This window comes from Scatophagus argus, chromosome 4 (assembly GCF_020382885.2).
Source record: "Scatophagus argus isolate fScaArg1 chromosome 4, fScaArg1.pri, whole genome shotgun sequence".
Classification (NCBI taxonomy): domain Eukaryota; kingdom Metazoa; phylum Chordata; class Actinopteri; family Scatophagidae; genus Scatophagus; species Scatophagus argus.
In genome coordinates this window covers 17,747,569-17,773,966 of record NC_058496.1, presented here as the reverse complement: position 1 = coordinate 17,773,966, position 26,398 = coordinate 17,747,569, and the positions used below count along the sequence as shown (strand labels likewise).

The window sequence follows — 26,398 nt, the reverse complement described above, 5'->3', positions numbered from 1 at the left end:
ATGAGAGCTAAATGAGTTGGCTTGAAGATACTTTTTCACAGCACATAATTTTGACTTGTCATAGTAAAAAAGGTACAGGTGTTACTAATGATATGATTACTGGCTATGTTTTCACTGAAGTAAATACATAATGCATGCAACAGGTTATTACCACAGTATAGCTGACTTTCAATTAGTTCAACTGGGAGACATCATTGCTGTTAAAAATTCCATACAACTCTAACTGGAGGGTGGCAGTAGCTCAGTCATAAGGACGGCCCAGAGGGTTAGGACAAATTTCCCCCAAGCTGGATCAATAATGTGATTCTTCTTGAAATTTCAACTAGCAGGCAAAAGAGGAAGGCATTTCTCCACTTGGCTGCTTATCAGAGCACTCTGAAATCCACCTGGAAACGTGCACATAGTAGTAGTCTCATATCTCGGACTCTAAACACACACACACACACACACACACACACACACACACACACACACACACACACACACACACACACACACACACACATACACATACAACTGTAAATGGTCAATGCAAAGCACCTCATGAATGTTGATGCAAAGATCAATGGTTTGTTATGGGTCTTGCCCCTGCCCACCAGACACCCTCAGTGATTTCTGTTCACGATTCCCTCATCAGCCCTACAGCTGCTTGCCTCCCCAGCTGTACATTATTACCCTATTAGTCTGTGTAAATATAGATGGTATTTTTTCATTCATTTGTCACATCATCAAGCTTCCCTTGCATTCCTACTGGTCCTCATGACTCACCAGTTAACACGCATTGATTTTGTCATGGATGCTTGTTAATAGACACGTTTCACGGTGTGTCAAAGCAGGAAGAGCACTGATGACATTAATAACATTAATGTTGTTTGCAGTCCTTTTACCTGATGTGGTTCCAGGTCTCTAGTCCTGCATGAGACCTGGCTTACTGGGACATTTAAGGGAGAGGAGCCATTGTTAAAGTAACTTATGCCTGTTCTTTTCTTGCTTTGACAAGTCAAAATGTCTACCATGAAAAGAGCCTAACCATGGTTACTGTGGGCTAAATGTTTGTCTCACCCAAATCAGTTTGAACAGTAAATGCTTCAAAATAAAACAAGTAAAAGACCTGTTAAACAGCCTTTTTCTATGCAAAAGATTTGACGAGCAATGGCGCTACAGAGCTGTGTTGTTTGAATCTTGTGTTCTGTCAGTACAAGGACACACAGGCATATTACAAGCACGCAGGACAGGAAGTTCTGCTGACTGAGGATGGCAGTAATGCAAGACAGCTGTTAACAATAACGGCACTAATGTACAGCAGAAAATAGATAGTGACGCAGCAATTGGAGAGGAGAAGAAAGATGATCAGTTGTTTTAAACACAGGCTTTGCAAATGTTTTAGGAAGCTACTGCACATTAACAGGGCACCACTTGTTATTATCAGCTAAAACTAAAACAAAAAAAAATTCAGTAGTAAAAGCAAGTCACCAAAGAAATTGTAGCACCAGCACTGCTTGCAGGAGTTGCAAGGAGGAAGCTGGTCAAAGACCTGGAAACATTTTTTACTCTGTGCATTTTACACAGCCTGGTTAGCTGGACTCAAATGAAAAAATGATGGAATATCAGCACAGTAGACAGAATTTATAAAAAATCTAACTGTGAAAAGGAACATATAGCTAAACAGCATCAGTTTGTTATGTTGCTGTCCCGGGTCTTGCATTCTGTATTACTTTCCGTATAAAGAATGCAGCTCACTTGCTATTGGTTTTATACTCAGGTTTCGGACATACTAAAAAATTTCACTGTGTGTGTGGGCTAACACTAGGGAAAAAATGCTCAGCTAAAATCCTAGTACAAGACAGTGAAAAAAAGCAAAGCTAGCTCCAACAACAACTTATCCAACCAGCTAATTAATTACATAATCATGCTAATGAAGTTGTGAATGCCTCACCAGTCACCAGTTAAACCTCTCCACCAACAGGCTGCTGCAGGGAACGTGGCATTCAGGCTGTCAAGCACAGCACACCCTTCAGCTTTTAGAGTTATTGTGCGTTTGGCCAGGTGTTTCCTCAGGTTAGATGTGTTTCTTTGTCCAGTTTTGCATTACGCATGACAGATATTGCAGCGAGCAATGTGTTTGTTAAAGTGTAGCCATACTTACAGGGATGACATAGACTCATTGTCTCTTTCTCTTTATACTCTAAGTTACTCTCTCAGCCAGATGCTCTTTCGGGCTAATAAAATTTAAAACATATTGATTTATTGTGAAACAGTATTCGGTACTACTGAAATAATTTGATCTGTACCCTTAAAAGCGCTGTACCAAGCCATACTGAAGATAGTAGCGCTCACCAGAGTTATTGTGTTTCCTTTTGTACCATGCTCCATCCAGAGATTTCTCCTCAGCGTTCTTGTCTTCCTCAGCCAGCATCACCTCCTCTGTAAAAAATAATCCCACAACTGAATTAAAAGTAGTCATACCTAAGGTCATATAAGTGTCAAAATCAATTGAGGTAAACTTTTTTACAGTTACAGCTTGTATTAAAGTGTAACTACATTGATTAGTGTGGGCTAAAGTCGCCTCCACCTTCTGAGGAGACTGAGCTCCTTTGGAGTGTGCAGGCCCCTCCTAAGGACTTTTTATGACTCTGTGGTAGCCTCTGCTATTCACTACGCTGTGGTCTGTTGGGGACCGGGCAGCACGGACCGGGACAGGAAGAGACTAAATAAGCTGCTCGGGAGGGCCAGCTCTGTCCCGGGCTGCCCACTGGACTCAGTGGAGGAGGTGGGTGAGAGGAGGATGTTAGCCAAGCTGACATCCATCATGGACAACACCTCTCACCCTCTGCATCAGACAGTGGAGGCTCTGAGCAGCTCCTTCAGTGGCAGACTGCTACACCCTCAGTGTAGGAAGGAGCTACCGCAGGTCCTTCATTCCTGCTGCTGTTAGACTGCATAATTCCATGGTTTAGTCGTCTTTTCCTCCCTTATGGGGACTTGTATATAGCTGTACATTGTACTGTTTTTACTGTACCTTGTAAATTGTTAATTTATTTTACCTCTACATTCTTTTGTAACTGTTTTTGCACACTCTTTGCTTTTTGCACTCCTCTTCTGTCCTTGTGAGCTGCCAACAACAAGTGAATTTCCCCACTGCGGGATCAATAAAGTTCATCTTATCTTATCTTATCTTATCTTAAGCCCACATTTGTAACCCATGTTCGGCCAAAGGAGTGTGTGTGTGCGTGTGTGTGAGTGTGTGTATTTGTTTCTGACCTGCTTTGCAGATCCACTCCAGGTACCCTGTTAACTCTCTCTCTATTTGCTGTTGTCTGCGGAGCTTCAGGAATTCTTGCCTCTTCTCCACCCGTTCTCTCTCCTTGGCAAACTCACTGTAGAAACCACAAAGAAAGAGACACGTGAATGTTTACTGGATCTGACAAGCCAGCACACCATTGACAGGTATACAGCAAGCTCACTTCCAGCAGGTAAGACAGAGTCAGTGTCCTGTCACATTGTGGAACAGCTGAACCGACAACAGCAGGGTGGTGTCATGCTCACACAACAAGCTAGGATCTGCCTACATTTTGTTCTCTCTCTCAACAATGAACATGTGTCAGTCTTGTCATAAGGAGTCAGACTCAAGTCAATAATCTAATGACTTCAGACTTTAATTAATAAAATTAAGAGAGATTCGCAATACAACACCAGTGACTCGTGAATTTTACTTGGACTTCACTCTTTTTGAAATAACTTGACAAGCCCCCCCCAAGACCAAAGTCAACGCATGAGGTTTCAAGGTGCAACTTGGAAAACATACAGTTCAGAAATGACAAACATTGTAATTGTGTGACAGGCAAAAGCTGAAAAGCTAACCAGTAAGGTTGCTGTCACTTGCACATGAGTATGCTTAAGACATAATGAACATGGACAGGGCTGTCCTCATGGACAGCTGTACACATGCAACTGTTGGTAAGCTGAAGGATTTGGAAATAACATCATAAGCCAAAGAGCCATGTCAAGTGACAGGGTGAACTAATGGTACAAGATTTTACACAAAAATGATTGCTTTGTTTTATTATTTTCATTTCTGTGACATCTGAGATGAATACTAGTAATACAAAAAGAATAACATAAAGTTCTAGTTTTGTTGAAGTACTGCTCATGTACTCAGACCATGTACATTGTTTGCCAAGTGTCTGAATATGGAGCAGCCTGTAGTTAAAAATGAAATGATGATGAAAATGATGTTGGCAATATGATGTAGACTAAATTGCACATAGTATACAATGGACAACAATATACATGGGTCAGCTTAGTGTCTTTCTTGCAACCTTTCATTTTGTCAGGTTCTCACAAACGACTAATAGCCAGTCGGAGATTTTCTCCTGTCTGGGCTCTTGTTCACTCTCTCTTTCTCTTTTTAACTTCCCCATTAATGTCTCTTCACCTACGCCATGATGCCTGTACTGAGAATACTGATCTGGCTGCTTCTTATAGCTAGCTGAAGACCCATAGCAAGCGGTGCAGGCACCCACTCGACTCAAGTTACATTGTGCAAGAATAGGCGCTCAGGGTGCAAAGTGGAGGGTAAACACCATTTTCACTATTACAAGTCAGTGCATCACCAAATGATTTAAGCTGTCGTTTTTAATCTAAAAGAGTTGAATAATGTTGCTTTAAGGCACCACTACAAAACCTCATCTCCCTGGTTTGTGTTCAGCCCAGAACTGCTGTTGCCTGTTGGTCCCCATCACTTCCTCTCCTTTGATTTCCTGCCATCCCAATGTTATCAAGTAATGTGACATGTTAAAAATGTTAAATGTAAAATGTTACCAAGTCTATGTGACAGTAATTAATACAAATAAAAGCATTTATTTATCTTTTAGGACTCACTAGGAGGAGACCTCCTGATACCTGAGACCTATTTGTGACTCAGGACATGGGTCGTATCCATAGTGATTTAGTAGTAGTTGAAATGTTTTATCAATATAAATATGAATGTTGGGCGGCACAGTGGTGCAGTGGTTAGCACTGTCACCTCATAGCAAGAGGGTCCCAGGTTCGAATCCCGGTCTGGGCCCTTCTATGTGGAGTTTGCATGTTGTCCCTGTGCCTGCGTGGGTTTTCTCCGGGTACTCTGGCTTCCTCCCACAATACCAAAAACATGCACATTAGGTTAATTGGCTACTCTAAATTGCCCCTAGGTGTGAGTGTGAGTGGTTGTGTGTCTTTGTGTGTCAGCCCTGCCATTGAATGGTGACCAGTCCAGGCTGTACCCTGCCTCTCGCCTATAGTCAGCTGGGATAGGCTCCAGCTCCCCCCGCAACCTTAATGGATAAGCGGTATAGAAAACAGATGAATGAATGAATATGAATGTTATCAATAGGTTGGGCAACAGTATGAAAATAAGAGCCAAGTTGTAATAAATCGGAATGATCTTTTCAACAGGTCTAAGTCTGACAGATCTGCATGGCAGACAACAGAGAACCATGGTTACCTTGCAGCTTGATTATCTGTGTCTGTGTTATGACTGGGGCTGCTCAGGAGTCTCTGACTCTGATTTATTAATCACCCTTCTTAAAGGTAAATCCTCTCTTGAGCTGACACAACATACACTTAGAGAGAACATAAATGAATGTACATGTACCTGAATAGTATGTTATTTACAAACACGATATGTACATTGACAGTGCATATACCCCTTGTTTAAACTCTTGTTGTTTGAACAACAATTTATTATTTTATTCTTCAGTAAATAATTCTTTAAAGTGATATTACATTGTTTTTGTTATATTAATCTTTCTCAAAGTGGATAACATTATCTCCATTGCCACTGCATTGCTTTGCCAGCATAAGGTTTCGGGTTATGTCACAACAATAAGGCAGTATTCAATGTAAAGTAAATGAGCTGGAAAATAACTTATGCAAGAGATGTGGGACAGAGAGGGAGATGGAATAAGAGAGGAAAAATGAGATGAAGAGAGAGAGTTAGAGAGAGAAAGAGAGAGAGAAAGGAAAAACAGGCTATTGAAATAACAGTACAAGGGATCTCCAGCCCTCCCCACCTCTCAGTGATTGGTGTGTCTCCCACACAGCAGAGGGGCAAGCTCTATTCTGCATTGCAGTGGCTGTCTGTCTGCTTTCCTGAGGGTGCGTGGGTGCGTGTGTGTGTGTGTGTGTGTGTTTGTATATGCGCCTACCAGGGTGTCAACATCTAATTTTGTGGCTACGTATCTTTCTCTCTATAATGTGTGTGTAATGCAGCCATGGCTTGGCCTGCTAAGTCGACAGTGTGTGTGTTTGTTTGTACAAACAGAGATTGTGGCAGGAAGGATTTTCCAGTGTTGTAGGGATTTACATTTACATCATCTCACACATATATACTGAAACATAACCCACCATGAGCACAAACATAAACACAGCGTAGAGAGACTGATCCACATTACATTAGATAATTACTATCTTTCATACAAATACAGTGCGCTTATTTTTGTTAGACCAATTAAAATATAATAAAAGCAATCAAAATGCATTAGTACCACGTACAATACAGTATTTAGTGTGTATTACCTTAGATATTGCATGCAAACCTGTGTGCATGTGCGTGTGTGTGTGTGTACAACAAATATGTATGCACATATGTACGTATAAATTCTGTTTAAATGGATGAGTTCATCAGCACAAATGATAAATAGTCAGTTGGAGCTGTGTGGTGATTGTGGGTGTGTAAAAAAATACACATAAGAATAGCGATTCTTATCTCCCACGATTCATAATTTATTCCCAAATGTCAAAATCATCCCCCATGAAAGACAAGGGCTGCAAATGTTTTACTAACTTAAAATATTATAGTTGGAAGATGACTGGGAAGTATACTGTGAGTACTTTTTACGCTGTCACTCGAGACATTAACGAAGTGGAGCAGCTGTGAGAACGAAACAGGCTGACCGACACACACGTCAGCACTAAACAAATGAAACCAACTCTTCAGTCACCTGAAAAATCCTCAGTCCGCTTGCCGTCATGTGCAACACTAGGTTTCCCTGGAGCTGACAGAGCAGCAGAGACAAAGTAAATAAATATACCTTCGACTAGTCACATCACTGGTTTCACAGATGTGAAGTATCTGTCCCAAAAGATACAACAACAGCTTGACAAATGAAGGATGTATTCTTTTCAGGAAGTCATGTTGTTGTCTGGATGGTGCAGAGCAGAATGTGAACATTGAGCACTACAACTCTCAAGCCAGCAGCTGACAGTGTGAAATTTTTAACAGTTAATTTAGCACAAAGATGAGAGAGAGAAATTATTGGTGAGGAGGTTAATATCGTACACACCGTAGCTTCAAATGATTCTGTGTATTCAGTCCTGTAGCCTGTACCGCCTAGCCACACACACACCCAACTAAACTCATGATGTCAGAAAGAATACATTTATATTTTTGCTATTAAGTTATCTAGGGACTAAGGTCAACATCACACAGGTGCATGAAGGACATGAACACCATGGTTCACATATTAGCAAAACATGAACAACAGACCTAAAACTATGACTTTATCTAATTTTTTTAACCCAATATAGATTCACATATTTCTTTCAACCACTACTGGACCTGGAGGTACAGTGACTATTATAATTAGTCAGTATTTAGTAGATGCACTTTTGGTCACAATCACAGCACTGAGTCTGTGTGGTTAGGTCTAAGTCAGGCTTGCACATCTGGACACTGCAATTTTACTTCGTTCTTCTTTGCAAAACTGCAAAACTCAAGCTCTGTCAGGTTGCACAGGGATTGGGCTTGAACAGCTCTTTTCAAGTCCAGCCACAAAGCCTCTATTGGACTGAGGCCTAGTCGAAGCCTAGACCTAGTTTTTGCTCTATGCCGGTCTTGTTAGAAAATAAATTCTCTCCCAAGTCATAGTTCTCTTGCATACTTAATCAGATTGTCCTCCAAGATTTCCCTATATCTCCCTGCATTAATTTTACCCTGTACCTTTGCAAGCCTTCCAGGGTCTGCTGCTAAGATAAGACAGGCCTTTATTAGTCCTGCACGGGGGATACTCTCATTCTCATTCTCACCACAGCAGCACAAGGATAGCGAAATAAAAGTGCAGATAGGCAGAGTAAAAATATACAAAGTAAAAAATATGAGGATATTCGCACTTTTTTTGAGAAACTATACAAAAACACACTCAAAAATTACAGTATTTCATGATTTTTTAATTATTGGCAGTAAAAAGTTACACTAGGAGAACAGAGTAGTCATAGGTGTCTTGGTGGCCTCCCCTCACTAGTCTCCTTCTTGCACAGTCACTCAGTTTGTGTGGACAGCCTGCTCTAGGTAGATTTACACATGTGACACATTGCTTTCATGTTCAGTCACCTTTTTTTTATCCGTCCCCTTATACCTTTCTTTTTAATAACCTTTTCTTGGAGCTGCTCAGAGTGTTATTTGGTCTTCATGGTGTAACTGTAGCCAGGAATACTGATGAACCAGTGACTGGACATTCCAGACCCAGGTGTCACTTGAAACACAATCATGAGACTACTAGCATCAATTGACTGGATTTCTTGCGAATTAGGGGTGAATATTTATGCAATAACTGACGTTACTTTATATATTTTTAATTAACTGACATTACTTTGTAGGAATTTGCTTTCACTTTGACATTAAAGAGTTTTGGTTTTTTTTTGCAAATTCTTGTCAAACAAGGCAAAATTGAATTGACTATGATTACTAATCAGTACCTCTACAAAGCCTAGAGCTGCCAAATCATGGAAAAGCTGATGAAAGTACTCTCTGCTTATGAAGATTGTGGGATATGGTGGAAAGCTTCAGAATAAGCATTTAACTAGAGCTTGGACTGAGATTGTGTTGTAAACTTTAACTAGAAAAACTGAACTGTAAGAAAAAGCCATAAAAAAACATTTGGTTCTAGTGCACTCATCACAGATAATGATGTAATAATGACAATGATGTGTCAGCAAAAAGTAACGAACCATTAAGATAATGATAACATGTTTGCATACAATTGGCTACTGACACATCCAACAGGCTATCAAAACTGTCATCCTAGTGTTTTTGTCAGGATCTGCCAGTTTTCTTTCCTTTCCTTATGTTCTCCTCTGTTTCCCCTCCCTTGTGTTTTGGTCAGTTCCTGTTTGTCATACATGATCACTTGCTTTTTTTACATTAACAATTTTTGCCCCTTTGTCCCAAGTCCACCCTAGTGTCCCTCTGCTGTTTGCTGTGCCCAGCTCGTCCTTGTGTTTTCCCTGGATCTTTTGTTCTCCCTGGATTTCGTAGACTCTTTCGATTCCCTACTGACTACATTGCCTCACCAGCCACACCAATGCTTGGACTCTTGTATAACTCTCTTTAATCTCTGCATTTTGTAAATACTGAGCTCTTGTGTAATTATATTTGATTACTTGTATAAAACTTCTCCTAACTCCTATGTCAGTGTTGTGGTGTTCAGCATTTTGAGGTCCAAAGGTCTGAGGTCCAGGTCAGGTTATTGAACTTAATAGTTCTTTTATGACATATGTGAGACACCCTATCAGATGGGATATGGTAAAAGTATAAGTCAGACAAAGTGGAGATGTGTGAGTGGAGGTTTTAGAATAGACTGTTGGGGGTTAAACTTTGATCACAGTCACATCTTATTCCAGCCTGCCCACGCTGATGGGATAAAAGCTAAGTGAATGGTCCTGACCTCCCCTGGGGATCTGCAGCCTCTCAACACTGCATGTATCTGCTCTCCTGCCTGCTCTGAAGCTCAGATCGTGGCCTTTAAACAATGACATGGCCCCACTATGGCCCTGCCAGACAGCATCAGTGACCTTCCACCTCCCTAGTGACTGTAAAGCCATCTGACAATTTCTGTGGAGAGAGCAGGAAACAGAGAGGACAAGATAACCACAGAGGGGGTGGCTAAAGGCTACCTGCCTTCTAAAGCTTTCGTCAAGGTTTGCTCTGTTGATACATTACGGTTCTGTATTGAGCATTGACTGCCTTGTTGTTGGAGATCTGAGAATATTTTAGTACTTAGTAGCTAGTTATCATTATGGATTTCCAATGTGTTTTAGCAGTCTGTTCACACTGATACAGTCTGACATTTATATATTAAAAAATAAAATTAATTTGTCAGACAGTGGAAATATGAAACAATAATAAGCTTTAGGCTATAAATCAACATATTTTCTTATTTGGATGTGTGTCTAATTTTAATAGCTTTACTTATGAGGTATGAACGTATGGGTTTGAATTCAATTTTTCATTTCCTCCCATACTGCAACTCTCCATACGCTGCATGAGTTGCAGCTCTAATACAACTAAGCAACGCAATAATTTGATGAAATACACAAATATGATTACATTCTGGAGGTGTACAGCCTGGACTTGTTGCACAGGTGGTATCCTATCACAGTAATACACTGGAATTCACTGAAAGCAGCCCATTCTTTCACAAACGTTTGTAGATGCAGTCTACATGCCTAGGTGCTTGATTTTATACACCTGTGGCCATGGAAGTGATGAGAACACCTGAATTCAATTATTTGGATGGGTGAGTGAATACTTTTGGCAATATAGTGTATGTTGCAAACACCTCCTCTTTCATGTGAACACTCTTATGGTTGCATTGGGAATTCTTGGGCTGACTTATCAAGTTGATAACCAGTTTCATGTGATCATGTGTATCTGTGTAATGAGATGAGACTGCAGTTGTTAGGATTAGTGAAACCAGATAACAAAGTGATATACATTCTACGTAGAACAAGCCTCAGAGACCCTTATCACCACTGAATATAAACTTGTTTGGTAGACTTCGATGATTTGATCAATGGTTTTGCGTTAAAGAAGATGAAGAAAAGCTGGCATGTGTGAAACATTCGTCACTGGTCTAGGGAAAGCATTATTCAATTCTGTTATGTGTTGTATTTTGCTGTGCATTTGTTTTTTGTCTTCTCTAAAGATTAGCAGGATCATGTATGGTTTGTATTTGGTATCTCTATCTGGTTTTGATCTTGATAATAAATAAGATAAGATCCATCCATCCATCCATTTTCTATACCGCTTATCCGTCAGGGTCGCGGGGGAGCTGGAGCCTATCCCAGCTGACTACGGGTGAGAGGCGGGGTACACCCTGGACTGGTCGCCAGTCAATCGCAGGGCCAACACACAAAGACAGACAACCACACACTCTCACATTCACACCTAGGGGCAATTTAGAGTAGCCAATTAACCTAATGTGCATGTTTTTGGTATTGTGGGAGGAAGCCAGAGTACCCGGAGAAAACCCACGCAGGCACAGGGAGAACATGCAAACTCCACATAGAAGGGCCCAGACCGAGATTCGAACCTGGAACCCTCTTGCTATGAGGCGACAGTGCTAACCACTGCACCACCGTGCCGCCCTATAAGATAAGATAATTAATATAATTATTATATAATAAATAATAAAACATAACCCTTAGCCCGTCTACTATTGTGTACCCAAGCCCTCCAGTCATGATAACCTAGCTTTGTTGGGTGTTATTGAGCCATATGGCTGAGTGTCAGTAGAATAAAAATAAGACTTAATATCATAACAGGGAAGGGATCAATCATGTACTGTATAAAGAAAACAACTGGGGATATAAAACTAAGCCATGAGGAATGCCAAGTGAGATTAGAAGTAGAGGAACACATTTTCCTTATAGCGCCAAAAAATGAGGGATAAATAGTTTCAAAGAAATGAATGGTGCTATGGACTTCTAAGGCATAGAGGGATTGAAAATGGGAGCTTGCCTTTTATTGTACTTGAACATAATCACATTTGATGCAATGTAAATGCAATGCAATGTAACACGAACTAGCAAGTAGCTGCAGGAATTAACTTTGGAAGAAGAAAAAGATATTCCAAAAATTACTCGAAATTAGTTGAAGGTACAGTCAGTCTCTCACCTTGAATTCAAAAAGCAGGACAGTGGGGATACAGATTTCACACCAGCAGGGAGAAATGTCGCCTTATCAGTAAGGGCAGAGCAGCCAGCTTGAACATAGAGTACCATGGCTTCCTTCAAAAATTAATGATCTTAACATTACACAGGAGAGTGAATTTGAATAGAATTCTGCATTGAGGAATAACAGCAGTTTCACAGGAACACCATAGGAGAAACATGGAAGTGCAAAATATTGCTCAGCCGCTGTTGTTACACCACCTAACAGTATTATCATGATGGACCAGTTTCTGTCAGTTAATGCTCATAAATTTCTGTACGGAAGGAATGTTGCAAAGGGAGATAAAATTGTCAGGAAAGTGGCAATGTGCTGCCACTGCCACTTTCTTACTACTTCAAACCTTAAGGCTTCACACCTGCATTACCTGTCCCCTAGACAATTGTAACTCCCTTCTCACTGGTATCTAAAAAAAAATCTGTAAATTGCATTTACATTCCAAACTCAGTTATTAGGGTACTAACTGGAGCAAAGAAGCAAGATCACCAGTTCTTTTTCATGCTATCATAGGAATATGGAGCTGCTTAAACACTGGGAATCCACAAACTCTGCAACACTGCAACATGATCTGATAGGGATGATACACTGTAGGTTAGATATTGTACAGGAGCAGAGGATGAAGAACAACACCCAGTGATTGCTGGTGCTGAAGAAAGATGATAATAACTGCAAAGCAATATTACAAAAGAGGCAATAAAAACAAAGTCTTCTCCCATGATGCTCTTTTCGGTGTGATGACAACTCAGCATTTGCTACTACTTTATAAATGAAGGAGTGTATACCACAGTGAAAGTCTCTGCACACCATGTACAGCTCATATGGCAGACTAGTATAATCATGTGAATTATGTTTTATTAAAATCTCATAAATGTTACATTGGAGGTGCCACGGATGTGGAATTTGCCTAAATTAGTAAGGAAAGAGCACACTCTATATTTTACCAATGGCTAGGGAAGGACAATTGCTTCCATTTTCAATTTGGCTTCCAATTGTTATGAAAACACAATAATCAAGATAACATATTATTGTGCCACATTATATTTTGCGACAATGGTCTTATTCTGTCTCGTGCTATAAATCCATCTTAGTCTTGCTCCTCCCTAAAAGTAAAAAACCACTCAGCAGGCTGTGGCGTGTTCAGTTCAGTCAACAACTGGATTTTGATGCAGATCCTTACAACCAAAAAAAGGATGATAGTTGCATTTCAGAAATCCTTCCTCACATTTTATATACCAAAATTTAAAAAATGAGAAACATCAAATATTTAATAAAAGGATGATGTTTCCAAAGTCACTGAATAATCGTGGTAAATGATTGTGATCTGAATACTGACCAAAATAATAAGATAATAATAAAATAATTTCTGCCATAATCAGTCAGTTTGCAAAACCTCTGCTCCAAACTGTGATTGTGCAATAACAGTTGGGCAAATTGTAGTATGCCTGACAGGCCTTTCAAACTTGACAACAGGGACAGCCGTATAAACGTCAAAGTCTGTCCCTGACTGAGAGATCAGGTTACACCACTGGTTGTTTGATGATGAAATATTCACACTGACTCTTTCAGAATAAACATGAACAGTCTTGAATGACAGCTTTAGGAGGCTTTTACTGCAAGGCGTGCTACTATTACTGAACATCGTTATATACTGTATGTCAGTAGATCTTCCATTCATTCAGTCATTTAATTCTTTATTTTATAGTGTTTCTCTGCTGTGGCCATATGTGGTGTGAGCTGCAGTGTGCTTGAGCACACAGATTTAGAGGCAATAATTCTAAAACATTTGTGAAATTGAAAATTAAGGTTAATTTTAAAAATCTGAAGAAAAATCTAAGAGCACACACCAAGATATATATAGAGAAATACCATTCATTTTATTTTAACTTGATCAAAGGCAGCCACCACGTGACCAAGCTGGTTAAAAGTGGAGTAAATCTTAAGAACATCATTTAAAAAAGTCAGTTCAGGTCATCCTCACAGTTTGTACTCACCCTGATAGCACACCTAGCACCAGGTTGAGCATGAAGAAGGAGCCGATGATGATGAGGGGGATGAAGTACAGCCAATTCCATGTGTTCCCTGAGGCATCATTGGCCTAAACACATAAACATGGAGACAAACAACAGGACTGTTAATACTATTGTGTTGTAGGTGCCTCTCTATATTTTTCATACTGTCAACAAATTCCATGAGTAGACGAAAAACTAATGGCGTGTTAGTCTGACTCTCAATATATTCTGACTGTCCTACCTTATTCGTGTCTGTCAGCGCAATGCCCAATGGTTCCGGCTGAAGTCTTATTCACAATAAATATATCACTAGATTTTATCATAAAGGCTTAGTCATTTCCTAAAACAGCTGGTCAGCGTACTGTTATCCAGCTCAAAGAGGAGGACGTAGTGCATTTGTTGGGGACACAAAACATTTGATGGTGTATACAGGGTATTGACAGAATATGTCACCCAGTGTAACAGTGTGACTAACTCTTTTTAATAGTTTTTGGCGAACAGTGGAGCTTTATGGCACAGAAGAACATGTATCACGCTTTGCACACATAATTTCTATGAAGTTTATTATCAAAAAGACAGCTGTAGAATATCACCAGATTTATCCTAGAAATTCACAAAGATGCATACAGCCCTGACCCTTTATTTGAAAACTAAACTACTGATGACCTAAGAGTGCTTCATTTAAGCTATGAAGGGCTATGAAACCTTAACAGCAGCACAACCTTTCTACCTTTCTTTTTTGATATTTACAAGACTGTGAATTTAATAAATTCAGTGAATTTCATTTTTAAATATAAATGAGTACTGATGTTCCACTGAGACTGTTTTCCATACAGAGGATGAACAAAATAACAAAAAATTAAACTGTATGATGGAATGATGAACACATATCTTGATATTATTTGCTATGTAGCTGAAAGTATGTAGACATCTAAACATTACCCCTTTATGTGATTACTCAAGATGTCATTCCAAAGCATGCAGTGATGTGCTGCAGCCTTTATTCTACTGGTTTCAGTCTCTTTTAGGTTTGGGTACCAAACTCTATGCTAAGTCAATCACTACCAAATTTCAGTACCTGAGAGCGCACCAGGTGAGAGAGTAATAGAGATTACTAACGTTAGCCAACACTTAGCCAGCATCTGAAATTCCTTGCCAACATGCTGTTTAATACAGTAAAATATTCTGTCACATTGTTTATCCAGCTGTTCCCAGGTCGTTGAACTACTCAATGATTTATGATGTACCGTTACCAAATTCCAGGTATTGGCACTGGTATTGGTTCAAATCTAAATGGAAACAAATCCTACTGTCTCTACTAGACGTTGGCACCTGGCAGCAGGAATCCACTCCCCTTCAGCCACAAAGCATTAGTGAGGTCCAACACCAATGTTTGGTGATAAGGTCAGACTCACAGCCATGTGGGGTGGGATGAAGGTTCGGGCTCCAAGCAGGCCAGTCAGCATCTTTCTTTACAAACTGTTGACACAAAGTTGGAAGTACACTATTGTCTAAAATAGCAATAACATTCTACTGTAGCATTAGGATTTCCCTTCAACTGAGGGAAATCTACCCCAAGAAAAGCAGCTCCACCTTAAAAGTACACAAAAATAATGTAGGCATGAGTACATGCACACATTTTGCTATGTAGTGTTGAATACACAGAGAAGCACATTGCTTAGAGGGTTCAAAGATATTATAGCTTTGCATCTTGATGGTGTGGAGACAACCTCCACACCTCTGAAGACACATAATCATAGAAGTACTAAGCTGATTAGCCACAGTTAGCTGTGAGACTTTGGAGACAAATGGCAGGCTTCACTGTTACAATGGATATCATTCTCACTTTACTCTGTCTCTATTGTCAAATCACTGGCTTCTTTTGGAACTACGAGACAATAAAACAGATATTGGCTTTGGTGTAGAGGAGAGATGTGCTTGTTTGTGTGTGTGGTTTGCTGGTGAAGCAGTAATGACAGAAGCAGCACACATTTGGGGGCTCATGTTCCCCATTGTGACCTCAACCCTGCCTGAGGGCTTTCTACTGCATTAATGTTTACAGAATTCTTTGCAGCAGGCACTCACACTCAGATTATTACTTTGGCAGGTTAATTCGATTGCTGCAAATTGCCTGATGACGCTCTCATTTACAAAAACCTATTGTGATGTCTTCCTATCATTCAATAGTGTGTGTTAAATTCTCATTTTGCATCTATAGATTTACTCATTGTTTTCTCAGATAAAGCAATAATCTCATTACTGTGTTTTGAACTAAGCAGCACCACCATTGCTTGTCCACACAATTGAGGTATTGTGCAGCTTAATAAGAGGGTAAAATGTCGACATAAAATATGATATGCAGGACTCTGAGTACAAATGACTAGAGAATAAGCAAGAACAATGAAGGAATATATATATAAGGGGTGTGTGTGTGGGGGGGGGGGCTTTTTGTCATTGACACGCAACAAAGTTATGAAGTTGTGGAGACAGAGAAATACTAGCATTGATTTAGTGTCCAGAAAAACAGATCAGATCTATTTACTTTCAACACACTAAGAGTGTTTGGGCTCAAAAGCACGAGGGGATAAAAAAAATCCAGAATAAGACATGGCATAAAACCTCACTTGTTTCCACAGATACGAATTCAAGCTCTCATCCTTGCGAGGGATGAAAGTCACGTAATAATTCACAATAAAATACATTTTAAAGTGAAGCCAAAGCATCTTGATCACCCCCTGGTGGCTGGCTCCACTACAGATTATAAATCCTTCAACCTCCATGTTAACAAAGGAGACACAGAACAAATAAAAAATTCTAGGGACAAGTCAAATCATTTTAGGAAGTTGATGATCACACTGATGCATTTTGAAGTGTTCATTTTTCTAATTGCTTGGTCTTAATAAGTCATCCGATGCTATAAAAAAGAGAGGAAAAATCATGAATGACAGGTGAGCAATGCTCACGACTCGATCACACCTCAAGGCAGATGGCCACCCACCTAGAGCCAGGGTCTGCTCCGAGGTTTCTGCCTTCTAAAGGGAAGATTTTCCTCATCACTGTCACCTCCGTCTCTCTAAAAATCAAATTAAAGAGTACTGTCTAGACCTGCTCTCAGTCTCATCTTACAAACTGCACCTTTAACATGCTAACAGCACCAACACAATGGCACTGCAATTCAGGCTAGTGAAGTCTACACCAGTAACAGACTTTCTGAAAGTCAACAGAAAATGAACTTGAAGCACCTCAGATATTTGATGAATTATGTATTTGGTCAGGCTTTGTGGACTTCCTGGGAATGCGCCTGTTAAGCATGCAAGTCTGCAAATGCAGTGTTGGTAAATTTCCCAACACTGAGGTCCATTTGGGAAATAATTTCAAGCACAAATCTTACTGTTTCCTTTAGTCCTTTGCTGGGAACACTTTACTGTAAATCTTTTTCATTTTGGATATTATGAGCTTTCCTCTTCATCACCAAAATGTAAAATGTCCACATGTGCTATCTCATAATCCAGCTCAGAGTTCGACTGGAGAGATAGATATATAGATATAACATCTCATATTTCAGTACATGTACAATACCTTTATGTGGATGGCTGAAACCTATGTTGTCCTAAAGTAACACATTGCAGTTCTTTATACGCACCAAAAGTGCCATCATGATGATAATAGGCAGCTCAAATAATTTCCTGTCAAGACACATTCTCAGCCTTGCATGGCCTAATCAGTCATCTCTGCTCCCCAGAGAGATATTTTTAAACATTTAACTTCTTCTTTCAATAGTACATTGGCGACTATCTGTATTTTAAGACTTCAGCGAAAAACACAGTGAAAATTAAAGCTGCTAATGTAAGTTTATGTAATTTCCCCAAAGGTGAAAGACCTAAGTTTAAGTATAGTGACAAGTAACTATATTTAAACTTAATAATCAAGCTTAACTGCAACTTTAAGAACATATTTCATATAATTAAAGCTTTCTTAAAATAAATTTTGTTGCTAATACAGCACACCTTGATTAGTGCATGCTTGATTAGTGCTGCCCCTTCTTACTATACATTCATGTGACAGACACTTGTCCTAAGAGGCTTCTATTTATTTTACTATTTACATATTACCACTAAATATATGCACATTACTCTGCACTTACAGCGAAAGGTTAAACTGCATTTCACTGTGTCAGTGCTTGTACTTAATGCAATGACAAGCCATTTTAATCTAAAATCTGAAAAATAATTGAAATTTATACTGCACTGATTTATTGGTACAAAAATGTGATATTTTCTCCAATTCCTTCAGCTCTTTCTTCTTTCAAAAGTAAACCTAAGTATTTACATATACAGTATACTATCTTACACATTACTTAACAGGGAAAAAACAATAAGAATTGCTCACTTGCCTGGGGCAAGTACATCTAGCAAGTCACATGTCCATTTCCAGCATCCTACAGAGTGTTTTTTTTCCAGAGCTGAAGAGTTACACATACGCATACTGCATACATATATTTGAATTATGCTGGAAACAGGAGTTTAGTTGGGTGGTGTTAAGAGGATGTGAGTTAAACTGCAATAAGTCTAATCTTTGTTTTAATTTGATAACTTTATTTATTTGATAAATTTTCTTTGATGAAGTCCATTTGCATTGACTTTGGACAAGTAGACCAAGCATTAATGGTGAACCTTGTGTAAGCGATTCACTATTACATGTCATACCTTTAATTCACACTTAAACAGCTATACGAAATAGCATTTATAGCATGCTAAAGTTGTACTAAGTAGTAAAATCTGTACCCAAACTCTAAATCCTTTCAGAGAACTCAATCTCCAAATTAGTGTTTAGCATTTTTTAAAATTCTGTTTCATGATTTATTTATTTATGACATTTAGTATTAAAATTATTGATAGTCATCAGTCGACTTCATGACGGAGACAATTAGGCAGAGGCAGTAAAAGGGGAAGGGGTTGGATGATCTACAGTGAACTGCTACCAGTGAATACCTACACAAAGGCGCAGTATTAGAAAGGTAGAATCATTTGTCATAATATAGCTCTGAGCTGAAAGTGGTTGCAGAGGGCTGGATGTATTAGTGCATTAGCTGCTGTTGGGGTGAGGCTGCGCTAGACCTTGGCTAACAGAATGGAGAAAGCACACAAGGCAATAGAAAAGCCATTAGTAGGCCTGTTCTACCCCTACAAGCGTAAGCAGGAGGACAGCCATCAGTTCAACAGCAATGCCACACCCATACTGACCAACACACTGGAGACAGAACAGGAAATAATTGGTGCTGACTATACAAACACAACCAGCTTTATGTTTCAAATTGAACTGAAGACTGCTGATATGTAATGCTCTTAATAAATTACATCCTTATAGTTATATTTTTCTCTCTAAAGAGTTTTGCAAGTAAGTAGTCTTTCCTCCATTCTACATATCTTTAAATACACTGAGGAGACAAGGAGAGACAGCGGTTGTATTAGTACCGGATGACAAGTGGCAGTAAATGGTCTGCACTGTATCTTGGTTTGCAGTCCTCTAGCTGCCTTGTAAACATCCTGCTCCCTCAAGCTCCTTCTGACGGCATCTGAAAGTCTGCCTGCTGTTTACAGGTGAGTGGACCCTGTGTCACCAGGGAAACTCATGCAACTGACCCTAACTAGCCCTGACAAGCACAGAAAAGGCTGGTGAACCCCACATACAGAGCATAGTGCCACACTCAAAGACTGCAAAGATAACAGACCACACCAGATACATGTACAGTATTACAATATAGGACAAGCACTGCAGAAAATTTTACAACTGTAATGAAGTGCACCAGGCATTGTCATAATACAGTATGTCACAGAAATTATAAAACCAATAGCTTGAAAATTTGTTTGAGATTGTCTTCAAAGAGGGTTTATTGAGCAGGCTATTAAATAGATTATGTTTTCACTCAGCTCCTCGACCACTGCTAGATCTAAATTAAAGGATGCTTAAAAACAGGAACAGGAAACAGAGCCAAAGGAAGAAAGATAGAAGAGTGGAGGTAACTGAACCAGCTAGAGTTATCTCACCAGGTTTAGCTAGCCACAGGAATGTCCCCTCAGAAACACAAACTAAGGAATTCTCATTGACCATCGTAGAGGCCATTAGGAAAATTGAAAAGTCAGTTAACACAAGGTTTGACAAATTTGAGAGTTTTAACGTAAGAAAAGGACACAAAATCCTTCTTGTTTAGTGGAAAGAGAAATTTGGTAGACAATCACTTGATTTGAAATGCAGACTTCTGAATCCCCATATGAGCTCCAGTTGAACTTCTACACAATATAAGAACTGTGAATTTTATCCCCCCCCTCATCAATGTAAATGAACTGAATATGCACCAAGCACCAGCCAGCAGGGGCAGCTGCCAGACCACCTGTCAGAAACCACAGTTTATGGTTAATAGGTCTTGGGGGTCTCCTAATATGAAACTGACAGTCTGAGTTTTGCCCTCCATCCCCATCAGAGAGTCATAGCTTTGGCAGAGACAGATGAGGGCCCGTCCATCCATGATGGATGGCCACTCAGTTGAAGAGGACACAGCCGGGTCCCACAGCGGCAGGAAATGAGACAGCCGTCACTCGTCCCTTGAAATTCAATCACAGAATCCACCAATCATATTCAGCCAAAACAGCAACCTCAGTCTGCACAGTCAGAGCACATTACCAGTCTGTCAGTGATCCAGAAGGCAGGAAAAAGAGCTGTCTAATGATGGATGAAGGTGTGAACGTAACCTCCCAACCCATGCACCCTATATGGACTAATTCCAGAATAACACCTCGATAATGGGGATTAATTAATTAATTAATGGGGATTATTCATCATGTGAATGAAGACAGCAGCTGATTGTTGGAGCAAAGTTTCTTAAAAGTCTTCATCATGAAGATGTTGGAAGGGAAGACCATCAACTCAATAAGCAAGGATCTCAAGCTGGTTAAGTCCACATTTGTCCTAATGAAAAGATTACCGTAAACCTTCTGAAAGCTGCAGTGGCTCTCTAACTCTGTGTTTGTGTCCAGGTACCTCTCTCAGTTTATCCCTATGCTTCTCCTCCTTGTCCTCTCTCTTCATTAAGGCTTCTCTGTTTTGAACCCTAGGCTGCCCTGGGAACTCTGTCTCTCCTGTCTGTCAGTGCATCATTTCAAAAGTTTTGGATTTGGATCTTCACCCTCCAGGAGATTCCAGCCTCTCGTCTTGTCTTTCTTCCTTTGTATTTGTTATTTTCTTCTATCTCTGTGTGTGAGTGGCCTCTCCCCTTTCCAACTCTCTATGTTTACAATCTGTCAATGCTCATTTTATCAAAATAATTTGTTCATACTATGATTTTTTTTGGTTGCTCTGATATAGTGGTTTTGTGACATACTGGTATTGACAATTAAAGATGAAATATTGTCACCATGTTAATTACAAATTTGAGCGAATGTACTTTCACACATTCCACCACTATCAGTCACAATGAAAACTATGAAAAATGTAAAATGTAAAAAAGGTAAGACAAGGTTGACTTTGTGCTTAGATTGCTTTCACTGTTGCTTTAAAGGGTAAAAGAGATTTCAATTGTAGCTGTGTCCTGCTAACCATGTTCCTGTGTCCAACACTTGTGTAACCGTTGCAGTGGGGAAAGAATTATTTCAAGCATCTCCGAAGCATCCTCTATCTACCACGCCTATTCTTGCTCTCAGCAGCCAAACTACTATTGATCGCCTTCTACCCCTCTCCCTCTGTGTTTCTCTTTCCACCTTTCAGCACCACTCGGAGAAAGTCATAACACTAAACACACATTCTTTTCCTACTACTGCTTTTTAATATTTTAACCTGTTGCATAATTGTTTCCTTGACATGATACGACCCTGGCTTTATGTAAATGGAAGAGAGATGTGATTTGTTTCATGCTAGCAGTATGGCTGCCGCGCTGTGGTCTTAATGGGAGCTGTGAGTCATCCTCTGCAGGCTCTTATGTTTGCCTCTAATCATCCCCCCAAGGAAGGGTGGGAGGGGAAGAAGCAGTCGGGAGGAAAAGCACAGTGCCTCAGCAATGATGCACAGGACAAACCAGCTGGTTTGACATACTTTCCTCTGACTGGTTTTTAACTTCGTTGGATGGGTAGTACACTAAATATTATCAGAATTTGACAGAAATAAAGCTACAGTCACTATAAAGTAAGGTATTTAGCCACATGCTACCGTTCTCTCTCACTTTGTGCTGAATGATGCTCGCTCACCAACTGTTGGTGTCCAAAGGTGCACACTAAGATGGATCTACTGCATGTGTGAGTGAAATGTGTTTGGTGTCAATATGAGTTACGAGACTGTAAGGTTGTCAAAAGTAGAGGTCGACCAATAATCAGCATTATTGGTCTCTTGTTGGTGTTTTTTTGTTCATTTCACTGCAATAAAATAAACTAATAATGTATTTATTTTATATTTTTAATCTGCATCTACAATGTAATTAGTAACTAAAGTTATCAAATAAATGCAGCAGAGTGAAAAGTATAAATTGTAGTGGAATTGTTGCTGTGTGACGCTCAGCTGTTTTCCATGACCTCCCATAAGTTTTGTTTTCAGACAGAAAACACATCTACCTTCATTGATGGTAGGTCAACACAGTACCTAAACTGATTATTAATTGCAAGTTTCGGTGTGTTTGCCAAGCACAGACAACAGCAGCAAAAGTGATGTGACTTCCATGGGCTGTGATTTCCATCAGATAATGTTGTTAGCTAACACCACATTCTAAACGCCTGTGTGCCTGGATGGGTACCTTTGATCTATTGTTCCCATCATTGCCAAATTTGTGGACTGCCTTATTATTAAAAATGCTGTTTTTATCAGGCAAGGACAGATACTAACAAGAACATAAATAATGTGATGATAGCCTCCCTACAACATATAATTACTGTACTCTGCTCTCTAATTGGAATAAAATATAAATATTTACCAGATTTTTTTTGTTGTGTGAAGGAATAATTGAAACGTCTTTGCACCAAACATATTGCAATATGTATTTGTTTGTCTCACTTTTCTATATATATTCTAAGCACTTTACAATTTGGATCAAACAATCTAACCCTGTGTTCCTGTGAGCATAACAATCAATGTAGCTAACTTATTAGCTATGGAGGCAGGTGGTGTCCACATTCAACTTAAGGTCCTCATATGCACCCACGAAGCTCTAATTGGCCAAATATTTCTGCAACCAGCAAAACAGGGTGAATCTGTGAAAAATTCGAGATGTGGGAAGTGATCCAGAAATTCTGAAACCAAGCTGTGAATTTCCTTCTTCCACAACTCAACAAAACAGTAAATCCCACCCATCTGGTTCCCCCCTTACCAAAACAGACATGGTGCTTTAGAAACAGCATCAGGCCAAGATATGTTTCCTGTAAGTGGACTCACGTTGTAGAGGATTTCCACCCATCCCTCCATGGTGATACACTGGAACACAGTGAGAACAGCGAAGAGGATATTGTCAAAGTTGGTGATGCCGAAGCTGGGTCCGATCCAGTACTCCTTGCAGGCGGTGTCATTGCTGCAGGTCCTCGCCGGAGGCTCCAGACCACAGGGGAAATCTGCTGCCTGCTCGCCTACAGACACAAACACACACATTCACATCCCATCACACAAACAGAAATACGCAAACATGCAAGTATTTGCAGAGAAGCCTGGTGATCTATTATGTAAGTAGAACTTCTTGTGCTAAGATACAGAAAAACCTTTTGCATAATACAAGGGTTCAACTACAGTGATACGCATTAAAGCAGAGCACATTTGACCTCATTTCTGATTTTATGATTAGAGTTCAACCAATACTGGCTCCCTATAACGTGTTTGACTGAACTTTAAATTTTGCATCATATATTATTATGTAATTATAAAGCATTAAGCTCAAATTCCATAACGTGTATATGCACTTTGATTAAAATACCCATGTGATTGGTATCTGTCGTCTTTGTATGTCTTAAAATTGATGGTACTGAACAACATGTGGACATCTGACTGCTTGTGACTCTTGGTTACAATGAACTCTTGTTGAAATTTTGCATCTGTCTGTGTGTGTGTGTTTTGCTTTAGGCTCCTAATTTGGTGTGTGAAAACCATGCACATAGTGTATTTAGGTGGACAACACATGCTGATATGCGGTTGTGATGTCTTTAGGGGCTTATTTTTTTTAGCCCATGTTTTAATTGACATGTCTGGGCTCTGCTGCGTGCATTTTTTAATTACCTAACTGCAATTAATTATTAAAAATTAAAGAAATCAATTAAATTCAATTAAAAAATAAAGTTCTTTAAACTGAAGTCAGCTGATTCGATTTTCATTTAACTAACTTTCAGAGATTCCTGTAATAACATGCAAGGATGACATTCTCCAAGTTTTAAATGTATTTAGATCATTTTAAATTTTGAATTAAACCAAAAGTCACAACTTTCACAACCGATACTGCATTTAAACTTTATCTGCACAATGAGCACACATTATAGTAGGCTTAAAGACCTAATTTAAAAAATAAGTGCTCAATGCTCCATCACATTTCCCCAGAGTGTTCTGTGTCACTGAGGAGTTGCTGGGCAGAACGGTTAGGACAGAGTTCATTAAGCCTCTCTGTCTCTGAATACTTAAATCCAAATGCAGTTTGGTCATTTAAAAGCAGCACTCAAGATGTGTGATGCAACTGAGGAAGGCCACTCAAAACAAAAACATCCAAACCGAAGTTAACTCTGTACACTGTCACTATGAAAGACAGCAAACGCCAAAAACCTCATTTATCTGTTACTCTCCTCTTGCTTACCTGTGTCTATCCTGAAGCAGGTGCGATGGAACTTCCCCATATAGAAATCGAGGCCAATGATGGCGAACATGAGGATGGCAAAAAAGAGCAGCAGGCCGATCTGCAGCAGTGGTACCATAGCTTTCATAATTGACTTCAATACCACCTGAAGGCCTGATAAAGACATGAGAAACGTGCTTTTCAGAACACAGGAGACACGCATGACGACAATCAGGAAACATGGGAAGAAAGACAGGCGGGTATTACCTCTAACAAAATCAAGATCTATATTCAGAACTGAAGGTAATTTCCTTGACATAAGCCTAAAATTTGTGAACCTGAAATTCATATATATGGTTTTCATTCTCAATCCCGCCTCCAACCATTTTTTCATCATTTGTGGAAATGAGTATGAGGGCTATGAAGTTATATTTAGTAACTGGTGCAAAATTCAGTGTAAGGATGGATTCTTGATTTTGGGAACACAGATAATAATTAAATAATAATGTAATAAGTCTCTTTCTCTTAGAAATTCTGTTTAAACAGCACTGACCTGTTTTTTGTTTTGTTTTTTTGAGTCAAATGACACAGTACATTTATCCATCCACTTCTGCAGTGTGGTTTTGGTCTCTGAACAGACACAATGATCAAGCCCGGCTGCTGTTTGACAAGAAATAACCTGTCAAACCCACTCAAGCCAAAAAATGTTGTTTTTACATTTCGGATTCTGTGTGGATTAAACAAATGTCATACGATGCGTTAATTAGGTAGTTTCAGTTTCACAAATCTCTTTGACAGTGCTGTATTACTTGCAGTGCTAGTGGTTGTGATAAAACAAACTGTTCAAATTTGATGAAGACTTACTTGGAATGCCAGAGACCAGCTTGAGTGGCCGCAGGACTCTCACCGCCCTCAGTGTTCTTAAATCAAAATCAGCCCCCACAGTGGCCAGGATCCTGCACACACAACAACAGCAGTATGGGCTCAAGCTTACTATTCGAAAACTTACAACGATCAAAGTAAAAAAATGAAATCACTGTAGGTGCTATATGTGGCACTAACATTAGTTAATTGGTCTTAAATAATCTATAATAGTGATAATAGCAAACCCAAGACACAGTTGCAGTAACAGATGGTTAATCTGCACAACTAATATTGTAGCAGTGTTGCTCAGTTAGAACACACAACAGCACAATATGACAATGTAGATATACGACATACTATTTCCTTGCAGTTTGTCTACACGTGAGGCATTTATGTACTTCTATATATATACATATATATATATATATATACATATATATATATATATATACATATATATATATATATATACATATATATATATATATATATACATATATATATAACTTCCTTTTCTGTTTTATGCGCGTAGGTACAGTGATAGTGTGTAGGGGTCTGAATGCTGCCAAAATATGGAACTCAATACTGTGTCTGTGTATACTCTGTAGACCATGATGGAGTACTGAAAATGCTGATACAGCTCTGCTTATATGCTGCTTTCCCTACACAGACTGTGCAGACAGAGTTAAAATAGATAAATATCTGCAGATAGTCCTCAGAACGCTGTATCCCCACAAACAAATTATTAGCTGG

The 26,398-nt window shown here is 39.4% G+C and overlaps 1 protein-coding gene across 6 annotated transcripts in view; it reads right to left on the bottom strand.

Annotated features, from left to right (window-relative positions):
• The window catches only part of cacna1ba (calcium channel, voltage-dependent, N type, alpha 1B subunit, a), a 120,336-nt gene that overhangs the window by 59,964 nt on the left and 33,974 nt on the right, over positions 1-26,398 (bottom strand). For all 6 annotated transcript variants that reach the window (XM_046385654.1, XM_046385657.1, XM_046385655.1 and 3 more), the window contains exons 4-9: positions 25,646-25,737; positions 24,803-24,955; positions 23,410-23,597; positions 13,981-14,084; positions 3,262-3,377; positions 2,338-2,424 (exon numbers count right to left, since the gene is read on the bottom strand). In XM_046385654.1, coding sequence (XP_046241610.1) covers positions 2,338-2,424; positions 3,262-3,377; positions 13,981-14,084; positions 23,410-23,597; positions 24,803-24,955; positions 25,646-25,737 — 740 coding nt within the window. The remainder of the gene's footprint in view (positions 1-2,337; positions 2,425-3,261; positions 3,378-13,980; positions 14,085-23,409; positions 23,598-24,802; positions 24,956-25,645; positions 25,738-26,398) is intronic.